This window comes from Halichoeres trimaculatus, unplaced genomic scaffold, assembly GCF_033239565.1.
Source record: "Halichoeres trimaculatus isolate MK-OKI-2021-1 unplaced genomic scaffold, fHalTri1.1 fHalTri1_scaffold_9, whole genome shotgun sequence".
NCBI lineage: Eukaryota > Metazoa > Chordata > Actinopteri > Labriformes > Labridae > Halichoeres > Halichoeres trimaculatus.
This window is the reverse complement of record NW_027437188.1, coordinates 37966916-37988014: the sequence shown is the minus strand read 5'-3', so window position 1 is coordinate 37988014 and position 21099 is coordinate 37966916. Positions and strand designations below refer to the sequence as shown.

The 21099-nt window shown below is 48.3% G+C and overlaps 2 protein-coding genes across 2 annotated transcripts; one reads left to right on the top strand and one right to left on the bottom strand.

The window, feature by feature from the left end:
• The first annotated feature begins 1108 nt into the window (after positions 1-1108).
• Positions 1109-9266, top strand: LOC141797774 (protein FAM222B-like). The gene is made up of 3 exons (XM_074679458.1): positions 1109-1229; positions 5461-5587; positions 5718-9266. The coding sequence occupies exons 2-3, from the start codon at positions 5506-5508 to the stop codon at positions 7922-7924; spliced, it is 2289 nt and encodes a 762-aa protein (XP_074535559.1). The 5' UTR covers positions 1109-1229; positions 5461-5505; the 3' UTR covers positions 7925-9266.
• A 2195-nt stretch (positions 9267-11461) lies between these two features.
• Positions 11462-20051, bottom strand: LOC141797773 (transient receptor potential cation channel subfamily V member 1-like). The gene is given in 16 exon segments (XM_074679456.1): positions 11462-11770; positions 11892-11998; positions 13138-13262; positions 13346-13668; positions 14496-14562; positions 14652-14817; positions 14892-14962; positions 15042-15137; positions 15225-15380; positions 17065-17241; positions 17815-18119; positions 18195-18332; positions 19107-19259; positions 19420-19469; positions 19471-19575; positions 19915-20051. Coding segments are annotated over 16 exon segments (2277 nt in total). The 3' UTR covers positions 11462-11669.
• Positions 20052-21099: the final 1048 nt, after the last annotated feature.

The window sequence follows — 21099 nt, the reverse complement described above, 5'->3', positions numbered from 1 at the left end:
CAGCATGATGCTGCCACCACCATGCTTCGCTGTAAGGATGGTGTTGTCCAGGTGATGAGCGGTGCCTAGTTTCCTCCAAACATGACACCTGGCATTCACGCCACAGAGTTCAAGCTTTGTCCAATCAGAGCAGAGGGTTTTCTTTCTCACGGTCTGAGAGTCCTTCAGTGGCCACTTGTCAAACTCTAGGTGGGCTGCTATGTGCGTTTAACTAAGGAGTGGCTTCAGTCTGGCCACCCGACCATACAGGTCTGATGGGTGGATTGCTGCAGAGATGGTTGTCCTTCTGGGAGGTTCTCCTCTGTCCACAGAGCTCTGGGAAGAGTCCTGGTGGTTCTGATCTTCCTCCATCTACAGATGGTGGAGGCCCCTGTGCTCAGCGGGACCTATGGAGCAGCAACAATGTTTCTGATAGTCAGTTCCTTTGACTTTATGCTTGGGTGGTGCTCTAACATGCACTGCCACCTGTGGGACCTTAGATAGACAGGTGTGTGCCTTTCCAAATGATATCCAATCAACTGAATTCACCACAGGTGGACTCACATTGAGCTGTAGGAACACATCCCATGGATGATGCTCTGAGTACTCCCTGGGTGCATTGTAAACAAATTAGACACTAATACAGAAATGTATCATTATAGTTAGGGTTCATAATTCATGTCACGAGGTAAAATCTCAACAACTGTCCTAATAAACTTCAATTCACCCCACATCTAGTTTTTCTTTATTCCCAAAATTCAAGAGTGGAGACTTGTATTTTTATTTATTTATTTATTTATTTATTTATTTATTTATTTATTTATTTTTATTTATTTATCACAAAATTTCAATTAACTGATGGAAATCATTGCTTGTTGTCTTTCAATACTCCTTATTCAGTTTAACTCGTGGATGTTTAAAAAATGAAAAAATAAATGAAAAAAAAAAAGAATTTATTTATTTATTTATCCTTCTTTCTATCTATTTATTTATTGTAAGAATGAATGATAAATAAAACTAAAATAAATCTGAGAACCGGTCCCACCTTAAGGAGTATTATTGATCAGGCGCTGGCTCAGGGTACCTAAACCCAGGATCGGGCTCCTTTCCTCTGCGCATGCCCAGTAGACATAGCTGCCGTAGCCGGACAGCAGGAGGACCAACAGAAGAGATGATTTCTACCATATATCAACAATATCAAGGCGTTCTCTCCACAAAATGAAGTTTCCTTTCTCGTAGGCTCCTGAGGAGTAAGTATGGCTCCGTTTGCTCTCCGTCCTGTCCGTGTCTGTCCTCTCAGAGAGATAAAGTTTGCTCAGCAGCTGGCCTGCTCACAATAAGCACAAAGAAGATCCTTATTTATTGTGCTGCTGCTGCCTGACTTCAGGTAACCTTTCCACCCAACAAATCCCGACACTTTCCATTTCTGTCTCGTCTTTGTGGTGGACAGGGTCCGGCCTGGTTCCTGTTAGAAACAGTCGATCTGCTTTGATCAGATCAGTGAGTGGAGCAGATAGGAGCTGCTTTTCCTCACAGAGGGCTAACGTTACCGAGCTACAGACAGGCTGAAAGTTCCCCAGCCCTCCGTGCTCCGTGTGTGAAATGCTCGATCCGACAGATTTAAGGTCGCTGAAGGTGTCAGCCACAGACGGGCCCACGGATTCACACCGTGGGAGACCTGGGTGTGTGGGTCAGGTCGTGTTTTCTCGGATCCTCTGCGTCATGCTGAGGGACCCAGAGGATGGTCCAGCCTTCAAGCCCATGACTGGCTTTTATTTTCCTCAGACAGCACCTTGTCTAAGATCATTCAGATGTTTCAAATTTAAGAAGTCATCACACCTGTGAGCACCCCATGTTATTTACCCTGGTGGTTATTTTTCCTGTATTTACCTTTTAATCCCAGGTGTTGGTTGTGGACAGCAAAGAAGTCTTTCATTGTTTCCTTGTAGTTTGTATGACACATCTGAAACTAAGAGATGTTAATCTGAGAGTAAGACGTGTTTATCTGAGAGTAAAATGTGTTAATCTGAGAGTAAAACGTGTTAATCTGAGAGTGAAACGTGTTAATCTGAGAGTAAAATGTGTTAATCTGGGAGTAAGACGTGTTAATCTGAGAGTAAAACGTGTTAATCTGAGAGTAAGACGTGTTAATCTGAGAGTAAGACGTGTTAATCTGAGAGTAAGACGTGTTAATATGAGAGTAAAATGTGTTAATCTGAGAGTAAAACGTGTTAATCTGAGAGTAAAACGTGTTAATCTGATAGTGAGACATGTTAATCTGAGAGTAAGACGTGTTAATCTGAGAGTAAAATGAGTTAATCTGAGAGTAAAACGTGTTAATCTGAGAGTAAAACGTGTTAATCTGAGAGTAAAACGTGTTAATCTGATAGTGAGACATGTTAATCTGAGAGTAAGACGTGTTAATCTGAGAGTAAGACGTGTTAATCTGAGAGTAAGACGTGTTAATCTGAGAGTAAGACGTGTTAATATGAGAGTAAAATGAGTTAATCTGAGAGTAAAACGTGTTAATCTGAGAGTAAAACGTGTTAATCTGAGAGTAAAACGTGTTAATCTGATAGTGAGACATGTTAATCTGAGAGTAAGACGTGTTAATCTGAGAGTAAGACGTGTTAATCTGAGAGTAAGACGTGTTAATCTGAGAGTAAGACGTGTTAATATGAGAGTAAAATGTGTTAATCTGAGAGTAAAACGTGTTAATCTGAGAGCAAAACATGTTAATCTGAGAGTAAAACGTGTTCATCTGAGAGTAGAACATGTTAATCTTAGAGTAAGACGTGTTAATCTGAGAGTAAGACAAGTTAATCTGAGAGTAAAACGTGTTAATCTGAGAGTAAGACGTGTTAATCTGAGAGTAAGACATGTTAATCTGAGAGTGAGACGTGTTAATCTGAGAGTAAGACGTGTTAATCTGAGAGTAAAACGTGTTAATCTGAGAGTAAAACGTGTTAATCTGAGAGTAAAACGTGTTAATCTGAGAGTAAGACGTGTTAATCTGAGAGTAAAACGTGTTAATCTGAGAGTAAGACGTGTTAATATGAGAGTAAAACGTGGTAATCTGAGAGTGAGACGTGGTAATCTGAGAGTGAGACGTGTTAATCTGAGAGTGAGACGTGTTAATCTGAGAGTAAAACGTGGTAATCTGACAGCCTGATAAGTGTACATGATGTGACTGTATCAGGGTAACATGTCTGTTCACAGATTCCTCCTTCCTGTAAAAGAGGAGCGTCAGGATCTCAGTTTGCTCCGAGACCAACGAATCATTTCTCTTTCCATTAGTCTGAGTCTGAGGGTTATTGCCTGGTGAAGATTCCTGTGAACACACTGAATCTTTAATACGTCTGATAAACACTAAGAACACGTTTATCATGAGAAATTTATCAGCTCATTTAAGATGTTAATTTGATGATTTGTAGATTATCATTTTAGAAACAGTTACCACGCCTTTCCTACTTCCTTCTTGTGGCAGTAAACCAGATGTATTTGGATTATTAGGCTGTTGATCGGAAAGAATAAAACTTTTTCCTTAATTTCAGTTTTATAGCGGCACGTGACTGTTCTCTGATTTGTAGTATTTAAAGATGATTTCAAAACTTTCTTTTTTAATAATCTAAAAGGGTTTGAAATCATCTTTTATCTTTCATGTCTTACAGTGACCTCTGAGAGATCGATCTGGTTGTAGACCACATCATAGTCCCCAAACAGACCCTTCACGGTCACCAATGACCTCCTTTTCTCTGTGGACACAGTGGAGAGTGTAACTTTAATCCTTTTGGACCTGAGTGGGTTCTGATGGTCCAGTCTCTGGTTCTTCTTCTGCCTCTGTCTCAGCGCTCAGAGCTCTGGATCCTGATGAGGGTTAACGTGGACCCAGAAAGTCCAGTTTGCTACATCACAGGACACATTCTGCCCTTTAACACAGTTTTTGATCCAAGTGCAGTTTTTGACTGAGGTCCTCTTTTGTTTTTGTTTTATTTTATTGTTTAGGGTGTACTGAATATAAAATCATGATGTTTTGGGTTAATTTGGTCTCAAAATATTACCGTCAATACGATCAATAATCATCAATTACTGTGGGACAATTTATCGTCCAGCAGAATCGGCCCAGGCCTCACACTACCACCTCTTTGAAGCTTTGAGCTGTTGGCTCTGAAACTAGTCTTCTGGTTCTGGTTCTGGTTCCAGACCTCTTCCAGTCCCAGTGTGTGAGTGTCTCTGGGTGCTGAAGGAAACTTCCTCTCTGAGCTCACCTCGACTTTCTCTGACCTCGTTTTTCTGGAGCAGAGATGTTTTTCTGGAAACGTTGTGATGCTCTGTCTCTTTCTGCAGAAATCCTCTTTTTCTGTCGTTTTCCGAGCGTAACACGACGCTCTGCTGAACAGCACTGCTCACTGACGCCCCCATGAGGCTTTGGTCACACGCTGTGTTCAGCTCCACTTTAAAGCTTGATCAAAGTGCAGAGCAGCTTTGAGTCGTTCAGACTATCATTATGAAATGTTCATTATTTTCCAGTTTGGTTAACGTTACTGTTTTTGTCCCCATCATGTTTTCATCTCATTTCTTTGCTGTAAGATGAACGCAGAGAGCTCTCCAAGAAACATGTCAGCTCATTACAACCTGCCGTTTGCTAAAGGTCAAACATGAGAATCAGCGAGAGCAGAGTCGTGTCACAGCAGCCTGAGCGTCTGAGCGTCTGACTAACCTGAGCGTCTGACTAACCTGAGCGTCTGAGCGTCTGACTAACCTGAGCGTCTGAGCGTCTGAGCGTCTGAGCGTCTGAGCGTCTGACTAACCTGAGCGTCTGAGCGTCTGAGCGTCTGAGCGTCTGAGCGTCTGAGCGTCTGACTAACCTGAGCGTCTGACTAACCTGAGCGTCTGAGCGTCTGACTAACCTGAGCGTCTGAGCGTCTGACTAACCTGAGCGTCTGACTAACCTGAGTGTCTGAGCGTCTGAGCGTCTGAGCGTCTGACTGACCTGAGTGTGTGTGGACTAAGTGTGACTGACCTGAGCGTCTGAGCGTCTGTGGGTCTGTGGGTCTGTGGGTCTGTGGACGGCTGACTAACCTGAGTGTGTGTGGACTAAGTGTGACTAACCTGAGTGTGTGTGGACTAAGTGTGACTAACCTGAGTGTGTGTGGACTAAGTGTGACTGACCTGAGCGTCTGAGCGTCTGTGGGTCTGTGGACGGCTGACTAACCTGAGTGTGTGTGAACTAAGTGTGACTGACCTGAGTGTGTGTGGACTAAGTGTGACTGACCTGAGTGTGTGTGAACTAAGTGTGACTAACCTGAGTGTGTGTGGACTAAGTGTGACTGACCTGAGTGTGTGTGGACTAAGTGTGACTAACCTGAGTGTGTGTGGACTAAGTGTGACTGACCTGAGTGTGTGTGGACTAAGTGTGACTGACCTGAGTGTCTGAGTGTCTGTGGACGTCGGTCTAACGCCCGCTCCGTGTTTCCACAGCATGGTGAGGGGGAGCGTCTCATGCTGCATTAGAGGAACTGTGACATGCTGGCCTGTCTGCCGGCATCAGGTGTTCCTACCGTCAGACTTCTCTCCCGTTCGCAGATGAACACTGGACTTCAGAAATGTAAGTGCTCTGTGTTTGAAACGTTCAGGTTCACGGTTTGATAACGTCTGACTGTAACGCCTCTGAATGTCAGACAGCACGCCGCTGAAGGACGTGTTAGTGACTTATTGTGACTGTGTGCTTGTCTCAGGGGAAACTACACAGAAGATGAGATCTGCCAGCTACCCAACCCCAGCAGAGTTGGACGCCTATGCTAAGAAAGTCGCCAACAACCCTCTGACCATCCAGATCTTCCCGAACAGTGTCAAAGTACCTCAGAGGAAGCACATTCGCCGCACAGTAAACGGGCTTGACACATCCTCGTCCAGTCAGCGCCACAGTCCCTACCCCTCTCAGGTCAGCTCCGGTCGGGGCCTTCTGGCTGTCCTCCGCGCACCGGCTAAAGGTGTCATCAAAGATTCAGACGGAAGCCGCGCCCGACAGCTTCACAAAGCCGTCATGAACCCTCACAGCGGGCCGTACGCCCCTCAAAGCACTTTAAATCTCCCCCAGCCCCCTCCGCACCTCGCGGGCCCGTCTAACCCAGGGGCTCAGCCCGCCCAGAAGCACGGCGGGGTTCATCCACAGGCGCTGCAGCAACAGCAAAGCCTTCCCCACGCCATGACCCTGCAGCCGCCTCAGACCCTGCCTCAGACCCTGCCTCAGACCCTGACCCAGACTCTGACCCAGACTCTGCCTCAGACTCTGACCCAGACTCTGCCTCAGACTCTGCCTCAGACTCTGACCCAGACCCTGCCTCAGACTCTGCCTCAGACTCTGACCCAGACCCTGCCTCAGACTCTGACCCAGACCCTGCCTCAGACTCTGACCCAGACTCTGACCCAGACTCTGCCTCACCCGCAGGCGCTGCAGCAGAGGAGCATGGCTCACTCACAGGCTCTGCAGCGCCAGCAGAGTCTCAGCCAGGTCCAGACGCCGCAGCAGCAGAGACTGAACCTGCCACAAGGAATCCAGAGGCAGCAGAGTCTGCCCCACACCCCGGCCCTGCAGCAGAGCCAGACGTGTCCCCAGGTGGTGCCCCAGCAGCACCTGTCCCACCTGCAGACGCTCAAGCATCAGACTGCCCCCCCCCAAGCTTTACTTTCACAACAAGGAGTGACTCAGGACCTGCGCCACATGTCTGACGGAGCTCAGCTGTCCGGCCTGCAGCACGCCCCGGGTCTGGTCGGCTCGCAGCCTCTGCCCCAGGCTTTGGGGGCGGGGCCTCCTACGATGCCCAACAGCCTCCAGCAGCACCCACAGGGGACATACGGACCCCGGAAGCTCCCCGACGCAGACGCTCCACCAAATGTTACTGTATCTACCTCCACCATCCCACTGTCCATGGCAGCCAGCCTGCACCAGAACAGGCCTGGCAACCTGAGCAGCATCGTGCACCAAATCAACCAGTTGTGCCAGGCGCGGGCTGGGATGGGCACCACCTCCGTCTGCGAGGGCCAGATCGCCAACCCCAGCCCCATCAGCCGCAACCTGCTGATCAACGCCAGCTCCAGGGTGTCGTCCCATCACCCGGCGCTGGGCTCCGTGCCCCGCTGCCTCATGGTGGGCCCGCCTGACAAAGCTACGGCTCAGACTTCGACTGCTGCTCTCCTCTCACAGCCCACCATAGCTGCTAACAGCATACCTGCCTTTCACGCTGAGCCGGAGAAGGTCCACCTGCAGCAGCAGCAGCAGCAGCTTCAGCATCATCTCCATCAGCAGAAACAGCAGCAGCTGCAGCAGCAACAGCATTTACAACAGCTGCAGCAGCTCCAGCAGCAGCAGCGCTCCTGGGCGCAGCATCAGCTGGCTCACATGCAGCAGCCTCCTGAGGGCGCTCATCCATGCAAGAACCCGCGCATGGAGCCGCCAGCCGAGTGCTCCTTCCCGTCGGGGAGCCTCGGCTACCCTCACAAGCTGCCCAACCCCGTGCAGTCCTTCACCCTCAAACACCCTGCAGAGAAACCCCGCCCACCGTCGCCTGTTAACTGCCCCGTGGGCGCCATGCCTTACATCAACGGTCACTACATGCAGCCATCATGGGGCAACATCCCAGCCTCAGCAGGGAGCAACGGAGCCGGCTCTCAGGACCTCCCCGTGGCTTTCCAGGGAGGGCCGGCTGCTGCCGCTGCCGCAGACCGCATCCCAGGGGCAAAGTACCGGCCAGGAAAAGAGGCTCCCGCCGGCCCGGCCAAGCTGATGCAGAATGTGGATTTCCTAGGAGGGGACTTCCAGGTGCCCGGTTTCCAGGAGCAGAACATGGATGTGATGCAGAAGATGCACAGATCAGCCATGGGCCAGAACCAGGAGCCCAACAACGGAGGAGGAGCCCACAGTCATCACCCAGGCTACCGCTAGGCGTGCACTTTCCCTCCTCCGCGGCGTGTTGGAGTCTCTTCAGCTGCTGTGCTTCATCTTTTTGATCGTGCAAGTGATGGATTACGTTTGAAGGCGTCAGACTTTGGTTGGTGGACTCGCCGGGTTGTGAATTTCCCCAAGTATTCCTCAGGTGTAAAGCCATGTCATACCTTTGTTGCAGATGAAGGGTTCTTGAGATTGTTGTCCACTGTTGATTCCTCTTCCTACATCACTGGTATGGATGTGCTGCTCTCTTCTTCATGTGTGTTTCAAATATTACTTTGCAGCTGAGACTGTGCTCGCCATACCTGTCATAGTGCTTTTCCCGGGTTGGCGTGGAGCGACTCGACTTTATTTCAGCATCTGTGGCCTTACAACTGCCCAAAGGCAACGTTAGGATGTCCTGGTGTGAAGTTTTTATTTGCATTTATTTATCCTCTTCACAGGTTCCTGATGCGTTCACATGAGAAGGCTGCGTGTTTATGCAACTAATGAGACTGTTGATGGTTTAATCCCAGGAGACTCGCTGCTGGACCAGTTTCTGTCCGTACCCGGGCAGAAACCAGAGCCACTCTCTTCTGAAGTCCCAGTGGTGGTGGTGCTCCAGTAACGGCTAACACTGTTAAGCATCGTGTTGAATCAGATAAAGCCACAAAACAGAAACGGTCTCAGTTTATCAGTCATCACAATTTTCCAAGTTGCGAATAGTTTTTCTTTGGTTTTGAAGTTCTACAGTGATCTGTGTGAAATATTTAAACGTTTTTGAAGTAGTCGTTCTTTTATTAGTTTGTAGATGATCCTACTTGAAGTGTAGAAACGAATTCTTAAATGTGATGCTTAACATTTGCTAAAAGGAGAAAAACTGTGTGTGGCTAATGTGAAACAGTCACATCCCGTCAATTCAACTGCTCTCAGTTTGTGGAAAAAGCAAATGGATCATCTGCAGGTTCTTGGTCTGGGGACGCGCTCACCCCCCCCCCACACACACACATTTCCTCATCATTAAACTGCTGTAACACCAGGGAAGGTGGGCTCTGTTTACTAATCCTGGCCCCGCCCCGCCCCACCAGGCTCCGCCCAGTCCCACCAGGCTCCGCCCAGCCCCACCTAGCTCCTCCCTTCTGTGTTTCTGCTACCCATGGAGCGTCTGATGCAGGCTGTGTGTTGTGGGATGTGTCTAGCATGAAGCTCTGGGCCTGTTTCCTCCTCTTCCTCCTCCTCCTCTTCCTCCTCCTCCTCCTCTTCCTCCTCCTCCTCTTCCTCCTCCTCCTCGTCCTCCTCCTCCTCTTCCTCCTCCTCCTCTTCCTCCTCTTCCTCCTCCTCCTCCTCCTCTTCCTCCTCTTCTTCCTCCTCCTCTTCCTCCTCCTCCTCCTCCTCTTCCTCCTCTTCCTCCTCCTCCTCCTCCTCCTCCTCCAGTCTTTTCAGGTTGATGTAGTCAGAGCATCTGCATCTTCCCTCTGGTAGAAGCCTTAAATGTCTGAGAAGAAATCTCCATCTTCCTTAGCTTAGCTTAGCTTAGCTTAGCTTAGCTTAGCTTAGCTTAGCAGACTAACATCCCCAGGTTCCCAAATCCACCGTAGTGTCATTTTACTTTGTTTTAAACAGGTTCAACCTATCAGTGGGTAGTGTACGTCCAGTCAGATCCTCCAGCCTCACGTCTGACACGCGTCTGACACGAGTCTGACACGAGTCTGACACGCGTCTGACACGCGTCTGACACGCGTCTGACACGAGTCTGACACGAGTCTGACACGCGTCTGACACGTGTCTGACACGCGTCTGACACGCGTCAGACACGCGTCTGACACGCGTCTGACACGAGTCTGACACGCGTCTGACACGAGTCTGACACACGTCTGACACACGTCTGACACACGTCTGACACACGTCATCACGTCACAGATAGATGGAGGATTTAAGATGACTTTAAGACCAAGATAAAAATAGTGTTTAGCAGAATAAATAGGTTTGTAGAAGAGGGCTGAAGCAGTTGTTTTAAAGTTTGTGGACTGTGATTTAGTTGTTATTCTTGATTAATATCTGATACAGTTTAATTTATTGTTTTTGGACCACTGCATCCTGAAGCCATAGGTGTTTTCACATTAGGTGCCATAGATGAGGCGACAGGTGAATACCCACGTTGATCTGATGTCCTTCAGCGTCTCTCCTCCCGGTCTGTCCTCAGAAACAGGAACAGGTCAAAGGGAGAAAAGTCATGTGACCACAGACGGTTGAGATGCAGGCGGTAACTTTTCTGTTCCTTTGTTTTTTTCTTTCCTGGCTCTTGTTTTTGACGTGCCTGCCCCTTAAAGCTGCTATAGACTCTAATCTTAACACACACTACTTTAGTTTGTGTGTGTGTGTGTGTGTGTGTGTGTGTGTGTGTGTGTGTGTGTGTGTGTGTGTGTGTGTAGTTGATGTTTTCTGGGCTGCGTCAGTAAAGCGGCCCCCTGCAGGGTGAATGGGGGGGAGCGGTTTTTGCAGCAGCAGGGTGATTTTCAGGAGCCTGACCCCTAGTGGCCACAGACGGACACTGCGCCTCAGCTTCTCTCTTTATTTACAGTAACACTACTCGATTGGACAGACCCGCCCCCCTCGGTTCTGAACTGCCTCGATACGGCCCGGTTTAGTCAGGTTCTACAGTTTCATATGAAGTGCCTCCACTGGGCTCAGTATGGAAACGTGTGTGTGTGTGTGTGTGTGTGTGTGTGTGTGTGTGTATGTTAAGCTTGGGTACTTGCACACAGGTGTGCACGCTGACAAAAGTGCACAAAGTTAATCTCTGATGGGGGACCAAGCTACTTCGTGTAACTACTGATACTGTGTCACGGACTGACGTCCTGAAGTGTGCCACGACTCCCAGACGCCGTCGGGATGTGTGAACCGTTTGCTGCTGACTCACTGACCAAAGTGACCAAGCGTCCTCGCTCCTCCTCGCTCCTCCTCCTCCTCCTCCTCCTCTCTGTCTCTCTGACCGCCCGGCCTACAGCTCTGGCCTCTTGATCGGGAACGTGTGAAGCTCCAACAGGAATCAAACCGACCTGTGTTTCCCTGACCCGACCCTGGTGGCCAACAGGAGAGCTGCGCCCTCTGCAGACAGGCACAGAAAACGTGTAGGGATGTGAACAGAGCGTCAGAAATCTAGAGCGGGTTGTTCCTGCACGTGATGCCCAAAGTCTGAAGGCAGACGTTTGTTTTGTGGTTTTAATTTACAGTATTATCCTGCAGGATCAGTTAGTCAATACGCACTGTAAGAGTTTATCTACTTAAGCACATTGTAGCTCACCGTGTCAGACGGCAATATTTATTGGGGCACAGGCATTAAACAATTCTCTCAAGATTGATCCGACTCCTCATGACTGCGATGATCTCTGAGGATCAGCGGTGAACGGTGGTGGAGGGGGGCTTACTGTCTCTACTTTGTCAAATGTGATATTCCAGTTTTGCCTAAACTTCAGGAATAAAATGTCTTGCACAAACATTCCCCCTAACCAAAATAAAGTTTGCAAACTCCAGACATTACGAGTGGCTGTCTTTTCTTTAAGAGCATGTGCAGTTAGCTCACGATAAATACTGTTTTCTCCATCATTTAAAGTCAACTCACAGGTAGTTACCAACTTTAATTTACAGACAGGAGCTCTTTACAAATAAAGACGTATTCATGACGGAGACGTCTAACAGACAGGAAGCTGAAGTCACTGCAGGCATCATGAACAAAGCAGGTCGTTGTGTTTTTGTAAAAGATTCAGGTTTTGGATTCAGGCTGGCCGTCAGGGACGCTGGGCGGAGGCTGAGGCTGACGTCGGGCGCGGATCCTCTGCAGTGGATTTATCCTCCATCGACTCCCTGAGACAGGAAACTGTTGTTAGCAAGGCTTTAGATGGGATACACAGGTGTGTGTGTGTGTGAGTGTGTGTAAGCACTGTGTGTGTGTATTAGTGTGTGTGTGTGTGATATGTCGACGTACTCGTAGTCTCCCTGTAGGGCCCTGACTTCATCATCTGCTCTCCAGGATCTTCCTCCTGAAGATCTCCGAGGTCGGACCTCCACTGTTTCCAGTTCAGCTCCTCCACCCTGAATCAGAGACAGACTTTTTCATCCAAACAGCTGAAAAAACGTCGTTTTCATTAAATATTCAACATTTCAGTGTTAGGAAGTCTGTTGCATGGACAGGAAGTGACTGTGAGAGGTTCAGGTGTCTATTTCCACCAGAGGTCGCCATTTGCCAACGTTGTAGCTCAGAAATCTTTGTTTTTCATCAGAAACTCTGCTTGATCCGTTTGGTTTGTTGGTTTGGTCGTTCTGCCAAATCAAAGCTCTTTTTATAAGTTTGCCATCAATGACAGGAAGTGCTGACAGGAAGCGCTGACAGGAAGCGCTGACAGGAAGCGCTAACAGGAAGTGCTGACAGGTAGCGCTGACAGGAAGCGCTGACAGGAAGCGCTGACAGGAAGCGCTGACAGGAAGCGCTGACAGGAAGCGCTGACAGGAAGCGCTGACAGGAAGCGCTGACAGGAAGCGCTGACAGGAAGTGCTGACAGGAAGCGCTGACAGCTCAGTCTGCGTCCTTCGTTAATATCAAACACATGAATTAAAGTCAGCAGCATGGACCATAAACACAACAATCAGCTGATCAATATTATAAAATCATTTTGAAGCTGTGTGACGATTAGTTTCATCACCAGCTGAGTTTCACTATGACCCAAAGTTCCTGTTATTATCACGCGTTTCTGGAGTCAGTGAAATGATCACTGATCTCACCGTCCGTTCATCACCAGCAGCAACGCTTCACCTTCATCTTTTCACCTGTTTGTACCGACCAATCACAGCGTTTGGCAGACTGTGTCGTACCTGTCAGTGGGTCGCCCTCACCTCCTCACTAAGATCAGGGTTTGTGTCTCCTCTCTGCTCAGACTCGCTCTGAAGGTCTGACTCCTCGGCAGGAGTTTCTGGGCTACGTTAGGAGCTCTCTGTAGAGACTGAGAGGCTTTGGGAACACGGCCCTGACCTCTCAAACCGTTAACAGCTTTCAGGTGTTACTCTCTGAGCTCATACCTGTGTCTGCTGGAGCTGCTGGCAGGTTGGAGGTTTGGGTTTGCTTGATGAATATCGTCCAAACTAAAAACACTTTGGGAGCTGGAGGCCCAGAGTAACATGATCTGATTTAACTCCAGTCATGACCATCAATCCCTCCGATAAAAAAAGATGTTTACCTGAAAAATCGACGGCTTTTATCCACCTGCCCCCCCAAACACACGATCTTTGACACCCCGGAGTAGAGCTTTTTCCTCAGGCACCTGGGCAGAGTCCTCTCCATGTCCAGGATGGTCACGGCTCTCTGAGGAAGAGGACATGCTGGGTTTGCAGATTTGCACAGGTTTGTGGTCGTTTTGTGCGCTGAGGTAGATGAACGCTCCTCACCTGTAGGTTCCAGATGTTCTCGCTCTCCTGTGAGGTTTTCTCCACCGTGCTGCCCATCAGGGCGATCAGCATGTTGAGCAGCAGGATGTAGGTGAGCACGATGTACAGGATGAGCAGGATGTAGAAAACCTCCTTGTACTCCACGCGGTCCGTGAAGCCCAGGTCGCCCATCCCGATGGTGAACTTGAACATCTCCAGGATGGTGAAGCGGATGTTGTTGTAACACGGCTTCTTGCACCGCGGCTTGGCCTTCACCTGCACCATCGTACCGTTGATCAGCTTCTTAGTGAACCGAGGAACTTCTTCATGGAGAGCAACGATACCTGTGAGGAAGACGACGGAGTTCAGAAAGATTTACACCCACCAGCCACTTCATCAGGCACACCTGTCCAACTGCTCGTTAGCCCGAATATCTAATCAGCCAATCACTGACAGCAGCTCGCTGCATTAGGTCATGTAGACATGGTGAAGAGGATCTGCTGCAGCTCACAGCGAGCATCAGGATGAGGACGAAAGGTGATTTATGGGACTATGAACGTGGCATGGTTGTTGGTCTGAGTATTTCAGAAACTGCTGATCTACTGGGATTTTAACCCACAACCATCTCTAGGGTTTACAGAGAATGGTCCCAAACAGAGAAAATATCCAGTGAGCAGCAGTTCTGTGGGACAAAATGCCTTGTTGATGCCAGAGGTCAGAGGAGAATGGACAGACTGGTTGGAGCTGATAGAAAGGCAACAGTAACTCAAATAACCACTGGTTACAACCGAGGTCTGCAGAAGAGCATCTCTGAACACACAACACGTCCAACCTTGAGGCAGATGGGCTACAGCAGCAGAAGACCACACCGGGTGACCCTCCTGTCAGCTAAGAACAGGAAACTGAGGCTACAATTCACACAGCAACACCAAAACTGGACAATAGAAGATTGGAGAAACGTTGCCTGGTCTGATGAGTCAATCTGGACCAAACTCTGTGAGGAAGGTGTCGTTGTTCAACCTGTGCCACCAAGGATTAAGACAGGTCTGAGGGAGAAAGGGGGTCCAACCCGGTACTAGCAGGGTCTACCTGATAGAGTGGCCAGTGAGTGTACTTCAGAGACAATGGGAAATCTCAGTGCTACCGTATTCTGAGTTCAGGGAAGTCTTACCAGCTGAAAAGCCCAACAGTAAGACGCTGTAGACGCACAAAAAGTGGAACAGGTCAACCAGGATCATCTGAAACCAGAAACAGACTTTGATTCCTTCAACTTCTTCTGTCCCCAAAATCTAACACGCAGTTTTACCTCCTGAAACTTCGCCCTCACCCTCTGCATCATGACACTGTACATGCCCATCTGTTTGGAGCCTCTCAGGTAGTGAAGCACGTTGATCCAGGCCAGAGCCAGCGAGAGCACCAGGATCCCCACGTATTCCCTCCTCCCGCAGAAATACAGGACCACGCAGATCAGGAGGAGCACTGCCTGCAGGAAACTACAGGAGTAAAGGTTGGTTAGCAGAAAAACATCCTCCGTGTGAAGATCCGCTCATGGTTCATGGATACCTACAAGAGGATGTCGCTGAATCCGTCCATGTAGAGAGCCTTAAAGCGCGGCGGGTTCCTCAGAAAGGAAGTTATCTGAGGACGCAGGAACGAGGAGTCAGTTTATGATCAATCTTTTTGATCAACATATCAAAAAACGACGCCACTTCCTCACCACTTTGAAGAGGAACCACACGGCTCCGAGGACGCTGAAGACTTCCCCAAAGCACCGCAGGTGGTCCAGGGAGAAATCTTCAACAGGAAACGGAGGCTGCAGATTGAAAAAGTGTGATGTCCATACTTTGGAAGAGATGAAAGGATCAAACTCATGGTTTTAAGGATGGTGTGGTGTTTTTACCTGTCCTTTCTTCCTGTAGAAAGCCACCGCTGTGAGGATGAGCAGGTACAGCAGATAAACCAGGAAGTTCATCAGGAAGATCTTCGACGCAAACCGGTTCCATTTGTCCTGAAGGATGCTGCGCAGAGGCTCGATCTGCAGCATCTCGGGTCGATTCTGAGGAGACCAGGACAAAATCCACTTTACAGAGACTGGAATCCTTCACTTTAAGTCTCTGTGAGGAGTTTCTCAGTGATCCTGAAAAAGTCTCTGTTCTAGATATCTGCCTGATCCTGATCCTGATCCTGATCCTGATCCTGATCCTGATCCTGATCCTGATCCACACTTCAACATTACATCATCAGCATAAACACAGATTATTCCCTAAATGCTGCTTCTCAGCTTCCTGAACAGGGCTGGACTGATTTATGGCAAAGTCAAAGTCTCCATGACAACACCACGCCAGCTGATGAAGTTTATCAGAGAGAAGAGAGATCTGAGTTTTTCTGAAACGATTTCTGTGATTAATGTTGTAGTGATGGTGGACACTGGAGCCTAACTGTCAGACAGAAAAAGGACAGAAGAGCAGAAGAAAGAGAAACAGGAGAGAGATAGAGCACAAGCTAAAGGCTAAAGCATGAGCTAAAGGTTAAAACATGAGCTAAAGAAAAAAGGCTAAAGCATGAGCCAAAGGCTAAAACTCAAGCTTAAATCTTAAACATGAGCTAAAGACAAGCTAAAGGTTAAACAGGAGCTAAAGGCTAAAACAGGAGCTAAAGGCTAAACCCAGGCTAATGTGTTTGTGCTAATGTTGTCTCCAACCCACAGTCAGCAGTTATTCTGCAGTGGTCTGTTCAAACTTGAGAGTCTATCAATAAAATGAAGAGCCAGGTTACGTTAGCTCTGCTTGGTGAGGTTGGAGTTGGTAGATGAGCTCTGGTAGGACAGAACCAGGATTCACTAACGTTACACGTTACAGACACGTCTCAGAGCACCGGGCTGTGAGGAGAGAGAAATATAGCAGCTGCTAAACTACGCTACAAACTGACAAAGTTAGCTTGTTGTCAGGTTTCAAAGCGTAGCTCTACCTGTTGATTAACACCTTACCTCGAGGAGCTGGATCTGGGAAAAAGTCGACTTGAACAAAGAAAATTTAAAAAGAAGATCTGATCTCCGTTCATCTCCAGAACAAACACACGACTTGTTCAGAGTCACGTCTTCACCACAGTGTGTGAAACTCTGGGCCAAAAGGTGGCGCTGCAGTCCACTTCAAACAGAAAATCCTCACAGCGTCTGTAAAGAGCTTTCATCATGAGTGAAACAGAGAAGGGTTTACAGAAACACGTTGCTTACTTCACACACAAAGTCAGTAAATGTGTGTTTGGCAGATTATTTCTTTGTTTCAACGAACGCTTTGTCTTCACAAATATTTTTCTATTAAAAAGCTTTTTTGTTCCCTTTAAACGGAAACATGTTTCTGTGGGACGTGTTTTTGTGGGAAGAGCGGCAGAGCTGAGAACGGAGCTACACTGATGAAACTTTTACCACATCTTCCCCGATCTGCTGCTGAGGCTTGTTTTAAAGCTTATTTAACACCGGGCACTCCACCGGAGTGAGACCTTTAAAAAATCCATCCTGCTGCACTAAAGACATCTGGAAATATGACATGAGCCACCAGCACCATTCAGAGGCTGAAAAAAGGTTGGGCTTAGACTCCGTTTCCCATGAGCACCATCACCCACTGCAGTACAGATGTGACTCTGAGCAAAGCGTGCAGATGTTTTGGAGAGTAGATCTTCTTTGTAACACGACTTTTCTTTGTAAAGTAAGAAAGAAAAAGGTGAAAGTGGATTTTTCTTACAGGAACGTCACTCCCGAACACGATGATCTCCAGCACAGAGTTGTCTTCGTCTGTTTCGATGGAGCTCATGTCGTAGAGAGCCGAGTGCACTGGTCCGTAAACCCACTCGGTCAGCTTCCTGCACAGCGGCCTCATCTCCTCGTCTGTGAACTCTCGGTGCAGAATGTGCTGGAACAGCTGCTCAGGGGTAAAAAGAAGAGAGTTGTCTTAAGATCCAGTCCCTCCAGGTGCTGTGCCTTTATTTTTCTGATTTCTGATTTCATGGCAGCTTCTTGCTGCAGCAGTGAGCTGTGTCTCCTGTGTTCTAGTAAAGAAAAGTGTTTTTCACTGAATGACTGCTCACACCTCCATGTTGTATTGTTGTACGTTGGTAAACTGCCTGACACACAGTCCTAAGCTGCAGTGTTTGTTGGTAAACGTGAGTTTTTCTGACTGATGTGTCTGCAGCTTCATTAAGCAGGAGGCAGGTTTGTGGGGACTGACGGGAGCAGGTGAAACTCCAGGGAGCAGGTGAAACTCCAGGGAGCAGGTGAAACTCCAGGGAGCAGGTGAAACTCCAGGGAGCAGGTGAAACGATTATGGTTTGTTAAATCTGTGAATATGTTGCAGTGATTGGACAAAGGTCACCCTGAAATCACCAGGATTGGTTGATTTAGCTTTCATTGTTGTGATCACTAAATTGCAACTTCCTGGAGGGACTGAACATCCTTTTCATGATTCCCTGAAGTGTGTCTGGATGAAAACACTCACCCCCTTCTTTCCAAGCTTTGCTGCTAGCTTCAGAGGAGTCAGCCCCTTGTTGTTTTCGATCTCCTCCAGGTGGACGTACCGTCCCTTCTCCAGCTTGCTGTGATGGATGAGGATGTGGTCGTATATCATGGAAACCATCTCTGTGCTTTCTTCTGTGTTTTCTGCAATGACCACCAGCGTGTGCAGGACGGTGTTTCCCTGCGAGTCTCTGTCCGACAGGTCGGCTCTTCTGTGGGAGTTCTCCATGAGATAGGACACCACATCGGGCTGGTTGGTGCAGGCGGCCAGGGACAGAGGGAGCTCACCTGTTGGAAACACGCAGTGAGAAAAGAGACAACTCTGGGACAGAAAAGGAAGTCTTTAAGGGAGTGAGGACCCACCAAAATAAAAGCCCAGTCCCGTCTTTCTCTGGAAGAAGTCTCCGTTGGCTTTGGCCTGAACATCGGCTCCTTTCTCCACCAGAAGTTTCACGTGTTCAAAGCTTCTCCTCTCGATGGCGACGTGCAGGGCGGTCTGACCTGTGACGTGTTTGCAGAAAGAGGAAGCAAAGTGATGTTCAGACCGTGCCCAGGTGATGAGGTGGGTCACTGCGTGAAACAGAATCCAGGTGAGAGGGTCGGTTTCCACCTGTCTCTGAACATTATCAGTTACATAACCCTGCCGCACGTGTGCAACAACGTTTAGGGACACACACACACACACACACACACACACGCACACACACACACACACACACACACACACACACACACACACACACACACACACACACACACACACACACACACACACACACACACTACCTTTGTAGCAGGGAGTTTAGGGACACACACACACACACACACACACACACACACACACACACACACACACACACACACACACACACACTACCTTTGTCCACAGGGAGTTTAGGGACACACACACACACACACACACACACACACACACACACACACACACACACACACACACACACACACACACACACACACACACACACATTGCTGACCTACCTTTGTCCACGGGGAGTTTAGGGACACACACACACACACACACACACACACACACACACACACACACACACACACACACTACCTTTGTAGCAGGGAGTTTAGGGACACACACACACACACACACACACACACACACACACACTACCTTTGTAGCAGGGAGTTTAGGGACACACACACACACACACACACACACACACACACACACACACACACACACACACACACACACACACACACACACACACACACACACACACACACACATTGCTGACCTACCTTTGTAGCAGGGGTCTTTGTAGGACGCGTTGATCAGATCCTCTAGATCTGCTGTTTTCTCTGCGATGTCCAGGAGGACTTCGATCGTGTCGTTCTGTCCGTTTCTCAGATTGAGCAAAGCTTTCAGGAGCGCAGTTTTCCCGTTTCCCTCATCTGGAAGATTTGACAAATGGAAAATGTTGGTGTCACATTTTGAGTTTAGCGTGTTTTGTGTTTTTCTGATTCCCCTGAAAGGAATAAACGACCTGTTTGGATGAATGAACTGACTGAGGAAGTGCTGGAGCAGAAATGAAGCTTCCTCTTTTTAACGTACCGATGAACTCTGGACTCGTCAGACGTTTGTTGTTGTCTCTCAGGTAGTCCGAGACCGTCCAGCTGAGACGCATCTCTCTGTGAAACTGCTTCAAAGACTCGCTCTCTGGTGAACTCTTTACTGCAGGTGCCGTCTGGGACGTTGATGCAATAATCCCTGAAAAGTGGAAAATCAGGAGATGAACTGCACACAGCACAGGTGTGATGTGGTTTTCACACCCTGAGCATCATGTGCTCATTAATATTTAGCCTTACATCTAAAGAACAGAGGACGGGAACAGGTGAAACATGAGCTTCCTCTGACAAAGAGCCAGCTGGAGAACAAATAAAGCTTCATGCAGGCCGCAGCTTGTTTACCTAAAGCTGCTCACACCTTTCATTCATCACAGGATCATTTCTATCAGCAGCTCTGTTTCTGTTTCAGCAGCACTCAGACGTTTGATAAGAGTCAAACACATAGATTACGACAGATTATGTCTCTCTTTGGATTATTTACCCAGTCGTCAGGAGGTTGGTGTCCATGGGAGCATGAGCGATCTCTGGACTGTCTCTCCCAAGAAGCCAATCAAAACTATCCTCCTCCTCTTCGGGGCTCTTTGGGTCCAGTCCGTCCTGGGACGATCCTCCGTCCATGGCGATGGTTCAGATAATCCAAAGTCCAAAGTTCTGTTTCCCTCCTCGTGTTGTTTCTGCTCAGGTGAGCTACAGCTGCACAGGTGTGAGACGGCGCTGTGCTGGAAACAGTGTTTGTTACCTTGGTCACACTCCTCCCTTTTCCCTGAGGGCGAACCGGTTTGCTGAACAGCATTTTCTGGTTGTACAAATAATAAGTGGTATGCTTGTGAAGGCAGCACGCCCTCAGACTGTCTGATGGCTCTCTGATGACGAATGAAGAGCTGACCCGGTAACGTGTTCTCAGTTATTGGGTCAGTTATTGGGTCAGTTATTGGGTCAGTTATTGGGTCAGTTATTTGGTCAGTTATTGGGTCAGTTATTGGGTTAGTTATTGGGTCAGTTATTGGGTCAGTTATTGGGTCAGTTATTGGGTCAGTTATTGGGTCAGTTATTGGGTCAGTTATTGGGTCAGTTATTGGGTCAGTTATTGGGTCAGTTTCACTCTCACACGGCTTCGACCACATGTAGGCTTCAGACGTTTCAACAGAGCCATGATTTCAGCGTCAACTCACCACGACTCATTCATCTGTTAAACCGTAATAAGAAACAATGTTTATGTTTTTATCATTTAAGAGAAGTAAGCTGGGGGGGGGGGGGGGGGGGGGTTACAATAACCAACTTTTGTTTGAACTTTTACATCTTTATAAAAATCATTTTTCTCTCACTCATTCACTCTCACAGAATTAACCAATCAGGGAGGCTGCCCACGGTTGGAGCGTGCCCGTTGGCGGCTGGAGGCAGAACAGGTTATCTTCTGCCCTCCAGCAATGAAACATTGACGTCTGTGTCTGAACAGGAACGATGACGTTTGGGTGAAGAGCCTCGCCCTCATCGCCACAACATCGTGGACCACGGCGGCCATGGTTTGATCTGAATCAGCCTGACGATGATCCGGAAGCTTCTGTTCACCTTCTGTGCCAGTCTTAAAGTTGTAGTCTCAGCTCCATCACCAGCAGAGGGCCCCGTTTGTAGAAAAGACCAAGAACCTGGCTGATGACATCACAGC

What these genes read in the sequence shown, in the direction of transcription:
- LOC141797774 (XM_074679458.1), top strand. Translation starts at nt 5,506, where the DNA reads ATGCTGGCCTGTCTGCCGGCATCAGGTGTTCCTACCGTCAGACTTCTC. An exon ending in GAACACTGGACTTCAGAAAT is followed by an intron (nt 5,588 to 5,717) that starts GTAAGTGCTCTG and finishes TGCTTGTCTCAG; the next exon opens with GGGAAACTACACAGAAGATG.